This window comes from Tribolium castaneum, chromosome 6 (genome assembly GCF_031307605.1).
Source record: "Tribolium castaneum strain GA2 chromosome 6, icTriCast1.1, whole genome shotgun sequence".
NCBI classification, from domain to species: Eukaryota; Metazoa; Arthropoda; class Insecta; order Coleoptera; family Tenebrionidae; genus Tribolium; species Tribolium castaneum.
In genome coordinates, this window is record NC_087399.1 from 12826882 (window position 1) to 12840458 (window position 13577).

Consider the following 13577-nt stretch of genomic DNA (forward strand, 5'->3'; position numbering starts at 1 on the left):
AATCCCCTCAACAAGCAAACTTCATTCCAAAACATCTCAAATAGTGGAAATAACTCATAGCTAGGTTTTCAAAAATTTTGAAGTAGTAGTGAAAATTATTAAACATACGTATTATGTATGTATAGGTGTAGGAAATGTTAATTCAGATTGAAGCAAAATTAAATTGTTATTTGTGAGGCGTTCCTTCTGGAACAATTGAGTTATGAGTAAGTAATTGAAGTTCTGCAAACGCAACTTCAATTTAGGGCTTCTTAACTTTTTTTTCGAAATATTAAAACACCAAATAAAACGAAATGAAATGAATGAAAGTTTTTTCTTTTAAATACCTAAACACAACTTTGAAACATTTGAAATAATAAAGTAATCAATTTTTCGACAACTGCAAAACTTAGGTGTGGGGAAAGCTGAGGAAAACTCGATTAATTCAAAATACAATAAAAATATAGCATCCTATTAACTTCTCCATATGATGATAATGTACAATCTGGTATTTTACAGTTATATCAAAAGTTTTGGTAACTTTTTGTTACTGTACATTGTGATTTTGCTGGCTTGGCCGTAGCAGCGGTGTTATATTACTTGACCCAACAAGTGCCACGGTTCCACAATTCACAGTACATCAAACATCAAACCGGTCGTCTTAAACTTGCTTAGCCTCGGCCTCGACTAGAACCTATCGCTCATCGCATCTCTTCTTTCACTACTCGAACACAAGTTTTTGCTTTTCAGCCAGTGAAAGAATGACTAGCATCTTGTGATAACGATGCGTCGATGCGATAACGTAAAAAGAACGAAGCGAAAAACTAGAAAAGGGTACAGACAACTTAAGAATATTTTAATGTTGTATTGTTAGCTTTTGTAAGTGTCTTTCTTAGTGGAGTATAAATGCAGTTAATAATGATAAAAAGTAAGTTTCAGTTCGGTGTAAAAAATTAATTTCAATTTTTTCCTTGAGGTATTGTACCTTGTTCATTAAACTAACCCAGCGATATGATAAATTTCACTAGAATATGGATATGTAATTATTGTACTTCTACTTCTAAAATAAAATGTAAAACGCTCCATGTAAAAAAATTCATCTGACATTTTGTACACAAGCATAATGCGGTAGGTTATGTTCAATGAAAATATTTCTAACATGACGACACGTCTGGTCACACTAGAAATTCTGAATGAACTTTGCTATTCTAAATGGAAAGCTGAATTTTATTGCGTTTTTCTCATTTACCCAAATTTTTGTCTGGATTCCCTATACCCCAAATTAATTTTCGAGATACTATTTTCCCTGTTTTAGAATTGCACATTCTCCATCAAATATTTTTTTCTTTTTGAAATCGTATACAGGCATTTGATAGATAAAGCAAAACCCAAATCTTAAATAAGTTAGTTTTTTAATTTTTATTTCACTAAGGCCCGATTTCTGGTACGAATAAACTTCATTTAAATTTTATCTCTCAGTTAGTTGCTAAGGTAGTGCGCATCTGATTGGCGTTACTATGTTTTAATTGAAGTTTAAATTTACCTTTCCGTTAAATGTTTCCAGAAACTAGGCCTAAATGGAAGAGAATTTAAGTTGTGCGTCAATCTGTATTAAAATTCCTTAAACCCATGTTTAACAGATTTCACACTTATTGTTTAAATAAGACAATCATTAGCCAAATAAAAATATGTATAATCAAAGTTTTTTTTCAAATACGAGGCTTTAAGACACAGCAAGAATGAAGCACTAAGAAACTAAGAGAATGAAAAGTTGAGATACTAAAAAAATTCTGAAATAAAAGTAGAAGAAACAATAAATAAAAAAACTGACATTTGCAAGAGTAAAAAGCTAAAAAATTAGGAATTGTAAAACTGAAACTTTTAGAAACTGATAGATTTAAAAAATTTAAATACTTACTTTCAATTTTTTTTTGAAAAAATCGAAAACCCATTTGTCTCAAGGTTTTGCCTCACGAAAAATGTGTTTGATTTTAAGACAAATGTATATCATAAATTGGAAAAAAAAAGATAATGAAGAAACAAAACAATAATTGTTTACAATTTCGTCATTTTTATCATTCTTCCCGGTGATACAATGCATAAACACGGTTTTAAAAGAAATAAAAAACTTACTGCATCCCTCAAAATTTCCTCTCTGGACATGATATGAGGCCGGTTCCCTCTTTCCCCATCTAACGTAATGGAGTAAACATCAGGCGGTTCTACAGCATTCAAATGACCAGCATAGAACAGCCCACCCATCGCAGTCAGAACTCTCAATTTATCAATTTCCAAATGTTCTGCAGTTAAAATACACCGATTATCAACCGGTTTTGCTTCCTCCACGACTTTAACCTCTTCAACTTCTTGAACAATATTCTCTTCTATTTCTTCTTTTTCTTTAACACATTCATCCACCAACGATTTTTCTTCTTCTTCTTCTTCTTCTCCCTCCTCTTCCTCATCCTCTTCTTCTTCTGGTTCTGTCTCCCACTCTTCGTCATTGTAGGTCCTAATTGTAGGCTCGGCTTTAAGTTTCGGGCGGATTTTACACGCAATAACAATGTTATTGTTTTTGTTCTTCTTATGTGTGATTGTGGTCTCGTCCAAATATCGTAGCGGACTATTCGCGTACAGTTTCCTTTGCAATTGTAATTTTTCCTTAGCTGCGAGGAAATAGCCCACGAAATTATTCTTCGGTTTTTTAGCCACAATTGTCTGACAACCCAAAGAGGATAAGAGTTTTTTAGGTCGTCCGACTTTGCGTTTTTTCGACGAGGAATTTCTCTCCAATTCTTCTTGTTGTCTCAACAGATCGTTTTTATAATCGTTGATTATCCGGTCGCTTTGTTTTATTGCTTCAAGTTTAGGCGATTTATCAAAGGCGCAAAGTGTTGGAGGTTTGATTATTAGTTCCTGGTTTTTGTCAACGGTCCCAAAATCAATTTTGTCCAATTGCGGTGGTGGCGTAATGCTGCGATCTGATTGCGTCGACTTTTTGCGAGAGCGTTTCTTGCATTCGTGTTTTTTCGGTTTCAATCGGCTCAATTCTTTCTGTTTCTCGCGGTATTGTCGTTGCAAATCTGCGAGTTTCATTCTCATGTCAAGTTCCATTTCGTTCATTTGCGGCCAATCGCCGTCACAACACGACGTTTGGCTTTTACTCGCAATGAATTTCTTCACTTCTTCTTCTGATTCGGGTGTTTTATACGATCTGTAGCTTTCTAAGTCATGTTTTTTACTCTTCTTTCGTTTCGATTCGTGTTCATGTTTGAGCTTTCGTTTTTCTGCTTTGTGTTCTTTCTCAATTCGGTGTTTCTCGTCATTTTCTTCCATGATTCTTTGTTCTGCGAGGGCGCACAATAACTTCAAGCCGCCTAAAGTATCAGATCGTTCTGATTCATCATTGTCTTTTAAAGGTTCTTTTGCGTCTTTTTGCTCGATCTGTTCAAGTTTGACACTGTTTCGGCCATTTTCGAACTCCACTATGCTGTTTGATAGCAGTTCTAAACCACTAATATCAGGTTTAGACTTTTCGTCTTTTTGAATGGAAATTTTTTGCACTTGTTCAGGTTCTTGTATTTGTTCAGGTACTGGGATAATGGAAGCACTTTCTTGTGGTTCTTTCTGTTCGGTTATTTCGTGGTGTTCGGTTACTGTATCATCTTCACTACAAATTGGGGTATCTGTTTGATTGCTTGCGTCTTGCACTGCAAGAGGTTCTTCTTCAGGGCTTGAAACCGCTTCAGGAGGTGGTGTCAGACAAGTGACTGGTGAGGTCGCCTGCGACCTACATAAGGTCTCCGAAGCCGTCGGTTGTGACAAAATTAAATTCGGATGTTGGTAGATGACATGAGTTGTAACCAACGGAGCCAAATTTTGCTCGGTAAAAACAGTCCCCGTGCTATTACCAATCGTACTAACTGCTTGTAGTGTTTTTGTTTGGTCCAAAGTAGCATCTGTTTCGATTTTAATCAAAGTAGTTGCTGGAATGGGTAACGGAATTTTGCGCTTGTTGTCTGTAGTCACAGCCACCAAACGCGTGCTGTGAGTTTGCGTGTGTTGGTGTAGTGTTGTACTGCTTGAAAGATAATCAGACGAAGCAGAGCTTAGAAGTTGTAGGGGAGGAGGTGGTAGTGGAGGTAAGAGAACCGAAGGTGGTTGGTGGTAGCTAGGCCAGACCACGGCTTGTTGCAGAGGTTCTGAAAATAAAACACAACACTGCTTATAACCTCTGACAAAAATTAGATGATTGTGGTGTGAAGTGTGTGCAATAAAAACAAAAGGGGTGAAACTAAAACCCGACTAACCTATTCCGGTTGTGGGCAAAAGAAGGAGACCTCCGGTTGATGGGTCACGGACTAGCTGGAATCCGACGGGAGGCATTGGTACCGGGAGAGGAACCATCGGCTCCATAGGAACAGGCGCTACAACACACAACATAAAAATGTGTTAAAATAAAAAAAATATAAAAAAAACGAATCGACAGGATGGGCTCGAATTGAGGGGGAGGGAAAACGACACGTAGTGGACTATGAACAATTTTCCAGACAAAATGAAAATAAATTCAAGATGAGACAAAATATTTATTCTGATTTTTCAACATAGCCTCTCTGTTAATCCAAATGATGTCTAGACATTTTTGATACGTTTTTTTTTTCAAGAAAAATAACTGAACATATCAAAAGTTACGAATAGATCTCTATTCGTTTCTCCAGAGAGTTTGAACGTAGGGATTAAATAAAAATCGAAAGTTGCCAAATCCACAGCATGAGGTGGAATTTTATTTTTACCAAGTGTTACCAACACAATTTATAAACTGATTGATAACTTAGTTTAAAAAGGATTAAAAAAATGAAAACTTAATTTTAATATTTTATTACGTTATTACAAAATCATAACAAACACCGGATACACTCAAGTAATTTGCCTACTTGATAGAAGGACTTTTTTATCGCATTGTACATTTAAATGTTAAAAAACTTCTTAGAAATCGGTACAGGCTATTCCAAATTTCCAATATTTATTTTTTCCTGTTTTCAACAATGTAAATAACCCATACATGCTTATATACGTTAATAAGTAAATGGTGATGGTCAATATCATTCGTCCATTAATTTCCTTTACGAGTATCTACTGAATACATGGTCGGTTTGTAACCTCTACTCCTCTAGCAACAACAGTCAATTTCATAATTGTTTGTCTCTTTGACTTGATAAGTTTTCTTGACCCTAAATTTGTCGTTGGGATTTAGTTTAACACCGATTTTTTATTTTATTTTATTCTCTTTTTAAACCTTTTTGCTGTTCTTTTCACTAAAAAGATAATGCAGAATATTATTTTGTCGAAAATAGTCTACAAAAATGTCGGCAACTGACAATTTCTATTGTTTTAGGTAGTATACCTACATTTTTCTCTTTCTGGTAGTATAAAAAAATTCAAAAATACAAAGCAAAGAAAAAACAAAAAAAGAAGAAAATAAAATTAAAAAGTTGTTGAAAATTTTATTTTTTCGTTCTTGCCTTATTTTATAAGAGGTGAGGGTTTTGCTTTTTTTGTGTTAGCTGGCATACGAGTATTAAATGTTTTCATGCAAATTTTACAAAGTAAATTATAAAAATCACTTGCTGTTCATAAAATAATTCAAGAACAAAAAGATAAGGCCCATTAGGTATGTTTAACTGTCAACATTTTTATTTTTGTTTAATTATTTTTTTTATTTTTAATTGTTTTTTCTTATAGGTATTAGTTGTTTCAAAACTACAAAAACGCCAACGTCGCATTTTCTTTCAAAATTAACTGTTATAAATTCATGCAATTCAAAAAAATAAAAGCTAATGTAATTTATACTTTCAATAAAAGATCTAATCATTAATAAATTTTTTAAACTTTATCAATCTTATTAAAAGAATATTCGGTAAAATGCGATGTTTTAGAGTTTTGAAACAGCTAATACCTACTATCTAAAACAGTGAACAAAAATATCGGTTGTCATTAAAAAAAATTAAGAATGACGTCACAACTCAAAAACGCTTGACATAATAAATGTCACTATGATGTAAAATGTTGCATTTTAAAATAATGTATTTTGCGACAAAAGAGTTTTTAGGAGAGGTTAATCATTTAAATTGAAGTAATCATTGTATTCTAAAATTTACATACGTACATTGCCTTGTACCTATAAACGATAACATAAAATGTTGACGTACAACTGTTGGATATTTTTTGAAGAGAACTTTTCTAGTTACTGGCAATTTAGAAAATGAAAATCGGTAAGTAAATTGATTAATATTACATATTTATCGTTATAACTTTTACTATCCGGTCCATTATCGCAAACATCAAATCGTGTTCTTGTTTCTTATATTGTTAAACAAAACCAATAATTTTTAATTTCGACTGTTTCAAATTTTAATATTGTTTAAGACTTTAATAGTTATTAATAAATTAATAATACCTATGAGTACGAAAACACAAGCTTAAAGTTAGAGCGCTGTTGTTAAGCAACGAACGTACATGAAAGTTGCATACCTAGACACTCAAGAACTTTAAGCGATTAGTGTTATTACTAAAGTGTTATTAAAAAATTTTTTTGTTAGAACATTTTAATTTAAAAGACGTTGCTATAGAAAGCGTGTTTTAAAATAGTGAAATCACGATGCTATCGAAAACGTGTTTTAAAAAGCTTTAGCTTAATCGATATTTTGTAAATGAGCAATACTCGGTGTCGGCTTAAACTTAGCTTAAGTTAAACTCGGTTATGTTCGAATTGAATAACCGGCCCTTATTGTCATTTGAGGAGGGGTATTTGCGGTAAAAATTATACCACATCATTTTGATGTGAAAATTAAAAAAATATACCTATTTGGCGTTTCCATTAGATATTAGACGTGATGTAAATATTTTTTCTAAAAATGAAAAAAGAAACAAAATAAAAAGTTGGTCTTGTTGAAAAAAATACTTCTGTAAAAACCAGTGTACCTGTCTATACGTACCTAACAATTCTGCCAAAAAGGTCATACCATACCCACCACACTACAAATTCATTCATCCGATATATATATATATATCTCTTGCATAATAAATAACACAACCAAAAAAAAATACCAAAAGCATTCCATGCAATTCACCTTACCATGTATGAAAATTGTAAAGACCATCATTTCAGCCATGTCATCACTCGACCTCCCACAAACCAAACGGTTTAATTAATTCTCTAACAAAAAAGCCTACTCAAAAATTCACTTACTACCACAGTTCACATGAAAATAACTATTACTAATAAAAACAAATAACAACGATAATAAATAATAATTCTAAAACCGGTCTAAAAACATTCGGAAAAAACTCAATGTTGAACAACAGTAGGTACTCACCAGGATACTGCCACAATGTAGGCGTGCCCAACGCAGACCCGTGGCTCCCACCCATCGACCAACCAGCCAATGCCGTGCTGCGGTCGTCCGTGCATTGAAGCAAAGTCCCGCCGCCGGATACGCCTCCTGTCGCGCTTGCAGCCATACCTGCGGAACCGCCTTCTCCTGAAAGAAAGTTGACGTGCGATTAGAAAAGTAGTAGGTAATTAAAAACGCAAACAAATAAAAAAAATAAATACAAATAATGTAGCTTAAAATAAAACTTACCTACTAACTTTTAGTTTAATAATCAATGTTAAAAGTTAAAAGGTTTAATTAAATAGAATTCTATAGACTACAAAATACCGGAAACAAATGTGATATACAAGGTTATGAGTACCTATTTATGTAGCAATATTTTATGCCTCATAAATTTATAAACTAATTTATAACCCTAAGTTATTTTTTTAATGAAACATCCTAACTATTTTGAAAAAGTAATAGCACTTTGTATTGACTATTAGAGGTCTATCTCTTTCCGTTTCGGAATTATTCAATTTTTCGTTATAAAAAAACAACTTTTCAAAAATCACTGCGAAGTCGCTTATGAAGTTATGAATATTTTCCAACAGAAGAACTTAGAGAATATCTTATAGTTTTAATAAATAGCTGACTTTTAGTAAAAGCACGCAGATAAAGTACCTACAGTTCAACGCAAAAAATTGAATAGGTAATTCACTTTTTTCAAATGGAACACCATGTATTTGTTTTGATTTGTACCCAAAAATTTTCCGGTGGCATTTTTGACATGCTTTCTAAAATGTATGGGGTTTGTATAGCAAATGGATGTTTCTAATGTTTTTTTTAAATTTTTTTGAATTAAAGTTTTTTATTCTATCAGAATTGTGAAAATTTAGCGGTGAAAACGATTTTTAAATGTTCTAAAAAATTGTAAAGTACAAGACGGGAAAGTGGCGAATTCAAAGGGATGTGTTATGACGACTTAAGACATGGATGAGTTTGCGCGGTACAAAGCCTTGTTGCCAAATTTCTCAATTGAATTATTTCTTAAAGGCTTGAAACATTAAAGAAAACCGAAGAAAGTAAAATTAACTTAACATATACGCTCTTATATTTTACACCTAATACTATGCAGTGAACATAGTAGTTAATTTTTAATTTCAATTTCTTCGGCAAATATTCGTTCATAACAAGTTGAAATTTGACAACGTGGCATGTAACTTTATATTGGTTAATCTCTTTGCCGCCGAAATAGTCAAGTTTAAAATGGCTAGGTTAAAGATTTGCATTTTCATAATTTTTTGTAGTTACTATTCATAACTGTTTCTCATTTATTTTTTTAAATTCATAGGTTATGGGGTACGTACTTTGAATATCTATTAACAAATTTTTATTCTACTATTCATTGGAAACCCCCATTGAAAGTATTTTTTGCGATTTTACAAAAGATGTATTTCATCACAAGAAAATTTGTTATCCTAGAATTTTTTACACGTGAAATGGTAATTTATTTCTTGATATGTACTTACTCAAAAATAAACAACAAATAAAATTTTTTTCTTAATATTCTTAATATATGTGTAAAGAAATATATAGTGTTCCATTTGAAAAAAATTAGTTATTCAACTGTTTGCGATTTGACACACCCTGTACATTATCTGCATCTTTCAACTAAAAGTCGACTATTTGCTAAAACTACAAAGTACCTACCGGGCGACTATTAATGACTGTGACTTTTGTAATCAGGTTGGTAATAAATTTGAAAACTTATTTGGCAACCTTGACTATCAAATTTATTTGTCAAAATGTCTCAATGTACTCAATTGTCATTCACTTCCGATCTACGATCGCTGACTTGGCCGTCAGATGAAACAGCTCCACATAACAACCTAGCAGGGAGGCCAATAACTCAATGTTGGCAATAGATTTTTTTGCCTTAATCATTATATTATAAGATTTTATTATAAGATTTTATGTTGCAAACTTGTCGGAAAATATTCATAAGCAACTGCGCAGTGATTTTTGAAAAGTTAGTCTTTTTATAACGAAAAGTTTAAATAATTCCGAAACAAAAGAAAATAGACTTCTAATAGTTTATACAGAGTGTATCTATCATACGTGTCTTAATTTTAACAGGCAACAGAACTTAACAAATAAAACATCTATTGTATTTGTAATTTAAAAAAATCTCAGATTTACTTAATATGTGGAAAAGGATAACATACTAAAACGTGTACCCGCCTATGGTTACACAAATAAAAGAGCCGAACTATTTTCGTTGAGATAGAAAAGGACAATTTAAACACTTTAAAACAACATTTGAAATTTGTTACTATGAATCCAAACTAATTATTAAACACTGACCGGCTCGTTTGCACAAAAGAAAGGAGTAAAGCAGTGAAAATTATAAATAAGAATTTTGCAAAACTTTATATATAAAAGTTGTTTAATTTGTTGAGTTTGATTACGTGGTAAAATTAACACACGTATTTCTGATACAGCTTGTATATAGAATGATCCATTAAAAAATAATAATTACATAGCAAAAGTGTTATATACACATTACGCACCCCTGGGTCAGCTAGCATATTTTAATTTTTCCATACCAGTTGGTTCAAACTGAATTAGAAATCGTTTCGTGTTGGTTTCACAATAGCACGTATTATACGAACAGTCCTTTTCAGTGCTAAGACTATTTGAGGATAACGACTGTTTAGTCTGTCAGAGTTATAAATGATTCTTATAGCGGGCAGTATTAGTATTACCTACACACAAAAACTAAGATCACAGTGAAATTTTAACCATCGAGAGTGGGTATTTAAAATAAGAGCAAACACCTACAATATCATATTTCCTCGCTGTCAGCATCATTCCATAAACAATGTGTCAACACAGTCTTTGCGGAATTTGATCATAATAATTCATAACTAAAGAAAGCATATTAAAAACGGTTCAATTATATACGACATTTAGATTTTACCTATTACAAAGAAAAATGTAAAGGAGCCGAACCATGGAGTAAATCGAAGATGTTTAAAAAATCATCTTTTACGAGAAAACGATTATAAAGGTATTCGTATAAGAAGAACCTGGTGTTGTTAGTTGGTGTTAGTTGAAAAAATAGGCAATTTTTCTTTAAAAAAGTGAGTAGCATCCAAAAGGTAGGTTCATACGTCGTCGAATTCTTACAAAATTTTAAGGCCGTGGTTAGCCGTCCGCCCATTTAAACAATCAACAAAATATCTGTCCCTTCATATAGTCCATATACTTACTAATTAAATCAAGATTATACTGATACTTTTCTACTTAACATAACATATACCAGTAATTTTTGCTGTAAGTATGATGATTTTTTGAGTGAAAGTTAAATTGTAAAAAATAATTGATAGTATATCAATCTCTCCCTTGCTTTCTTCAATTTTTGAATTAATGTTCTGGGAAATTTTTAGTCTTGCATAAAGGTGGTAAATTTTTTATAAAAGTGAAAAGTATACAGGGTGTATCAGAAACACATAACAGAGCTCAACAAATGAAACATTTTTTTATTTGTAATTTTTTCAAAGTTTCGACAATTTACTTAAAATTTTGCAGAAGATAACAATTTGAAACGTGTACTATGGGTACAAAAAAAAGTACCGAACCATTTTCGTTGTGGTGTTTGAACAATTTAAAACAACAATGAAAACTGTTGTTATTAGTATAAACTAAACTATGATCGGCTCGTTTACACAAAAGAAAGGAGGAAAATTTCAAATAATAAATAAAAATTTATAATAGAAAAGCTGTTGTACTTGATTAGTTTTACTATGTGGTTTCTGAAACACCCGGTACAGTGATTAAAAAATGGCGGAACATCTTTTGAGTATACTTCCTATGACAAAAAAATTGTTTGATGACCATTTTTTCGCGATATATGACTCTTTAAAAGTTAGATTTTTTAATTAATATTTTGGTATTTCTTACTCGTCAGAAATGAAAGACCTTGCAACATTAAACAAATCTGTGAAAAAAATCACCAATTTGTCTTATGATGGTACAAAACATCTAACACACTAGCAAATTTGACAATAAGAGACAATACTGGGGACCAAAGGGAAACAACTAAGACAGATTCTAAAAAAAAATTAAAAATGCTGGTAAACAATTCATTTTTATACTTAGTTGAACGTCTGTTACCACCATTCGAAAGTTGTCATAATACTTCTGAGTCACCCAAAACAGTAAGATACTAATCAGTGCAAAAAAAAAGAAACAATCTGCGGCATTGTTGATTTTTCAAAACTTTTGAACCAGTTAATTGGTTAACTTGTCACCTTTCAGACAAGTCCTTATCTCGATTTAATGTTTGAAACCAAGTTATAACGGGTTAAAGAGCATAATAATTTTAATGTTTGTATGGAAAAACCTAAAGTTCAAATAGTATGAAAAAAATAAAGTATTACAAGTAAGTCTTATGCACGACCCATAATAGTTAGTTATTTATTTAACGAGTTTGAATGTAAATTGGACGTTTCATTTCACGAGTGGCTTATCAAACCACGAGGTGGAATAAATCAACCGATTTACACGAAAACGAGTTAAATACAACATTTTAGTCTTCGAATTAGACTTAATAAGGCTTCAAATTGCTTTAAATCTGTTAAAAATAATCTGACGTTTTGTATTAAGAAATGCCAAACAGTTGTTAAAACTCTCTTACACCGGAGAAAAACCGGAAATTTTAACAGTGTCGAGGAATAAAAAAAATATCATAAAACTTAGTTCCATTTTTTAATACAAAATATAAAATGACTAGAAAAATTAGTTTTTTTAATTATATTTTTAAATGACACTAACGTTTTTTTTTAATTTATGTATATTGTTTCTTCCTCAGAAAGTTACCATATTTTTTTCATGCATTTTGAACTTACAGTTTTTTAATAACAAAATAAATAACCTCGACTTTTTTAACCCGTTTAAACACTGTAACAAATACTTAAAATGAGATTCAAATTGACCTGTGAGATAACGACTTAATTTAGGAACAACATACAGAGAGTATAATGTTTATTATTTTTCTTAAAAATCCAATTTCAAATTTTGCGTTCACGCGCTTGCTTGAACAGCTCCTCTTCGGACGTTCTCAGTATAGTTCAATCGTTTGAGCTTTTTGTACCCAAAGGCAGAGACATGTTATTAAAATTTTATGATTTTGTACATAAAGTTATTTAGACAGTCCACTATACTCAGTTCAACCTTAAGTATCAAGAATGGTAAGGTGATTTTACCGATCGAAGACAATTATTTTCTGAGATCGGTATCCTTAACGTCTGTCATGTTTATGAAGTTTTTTGCAGGTTCCTTACATTTTTTAAAGATTTATTTTAAGTAATGTTAAAATAATTGTCAAGTCAGCAAGTTATGTTTACCGCTAAGTAATTTTGTCGACGCCTTGGACGTAGCAACTAGCAAACACCACGTACTGTCTTGGAAACAGGTGTGGTAAACAATCAAATAAAGCGCAATCGTGCAAAATAGTATATTAAGTATCAAGAACGGTAAGAAGAGTTTACCGGTCGAAGACAATTGTTATTGTCTTATTGTCTGAGATCGGCAATCCTTAACGTTCAATTTAAAATTTATTAAAGAAAATCGAAAATAATTTAAAAATATTTTAATTTGTGGTTAATATTTGTTTTCGGCAGTACTTATGTTGTTCGTAGCATTGAAATTTTACGCCACAGGCTCGTTTTTGCAAATTGTTGCAGATTTTTCTGGAATTGACACAGTTATTGCTTGTAGAATTGTGTATAGGGTTAGCATTAAGGCTATTGTTAGATTAGAAACCATTTTTATTAAGTTACCAATCACATATCAAGAGATGCAAAGCAATAGTAGAGAATTTTACAACATCGTTCGATTTCCAAAATGCATTGATTTCTGCACTTATATTAAAATAATGTCGCCTGGTGGAGATCAAGCTGAAATTTTTATAAATACAAAAGATTTTTTTCGATGAATGTCCAGTGAATCCTGTATGAATTTTCGAAAAGACTTCAAAATTACATGAACTGTCAACGCTAGAAAATTTTTATGTCAACTTGGGAATATCCGCTTAATTCCCACTTCACGGGAGTGAAAATTAATTGACTAGCATTTGTACAATTTAACCGTGGTTTAAGTGACCACTTCACTGAACTGTAACTCCCGTGAACCAAAGCTTAAACGCGCAATGCACAGTCG

The 13577-nt window shown here is 31.9% G+C and overlaps 1 protein-coding gene across 5 annotated transcripts in view; it reads right to left on the reverse strand.

The window, feature by feature from the left end:
- The window catches only part of wge (winged eye), a 119277-nt gene that overhangs the window by 13576 nt on the left and 92124 nt on the right, over window positions 1-13577 (reverse strand). For 4 of the 5 annotated variants that reach the window (XM_064357642.1, XM_008200973.3, XM_008200972.3 and 1 more), the window contains 3 exons: window positions 7356-7520; window positions 4290-4406; window positions 2113-4181 (listed from right to left, as the gene is read on the reverse strand). In XM_064357642.1, coding sequence (XP_064213712.1) covers window positions 2113-4181; window positions 4290-4406; window positions 7356-7520 — 2351 coding nt within the window. The remainder of the gene's footprint in view (window positions 1-2112; window positions 4182-4289; window positions 4407-7355; window positions 7521-13577) is intronic. The other variant, XM_008200974.3, reaches the window with a different exon arrangement.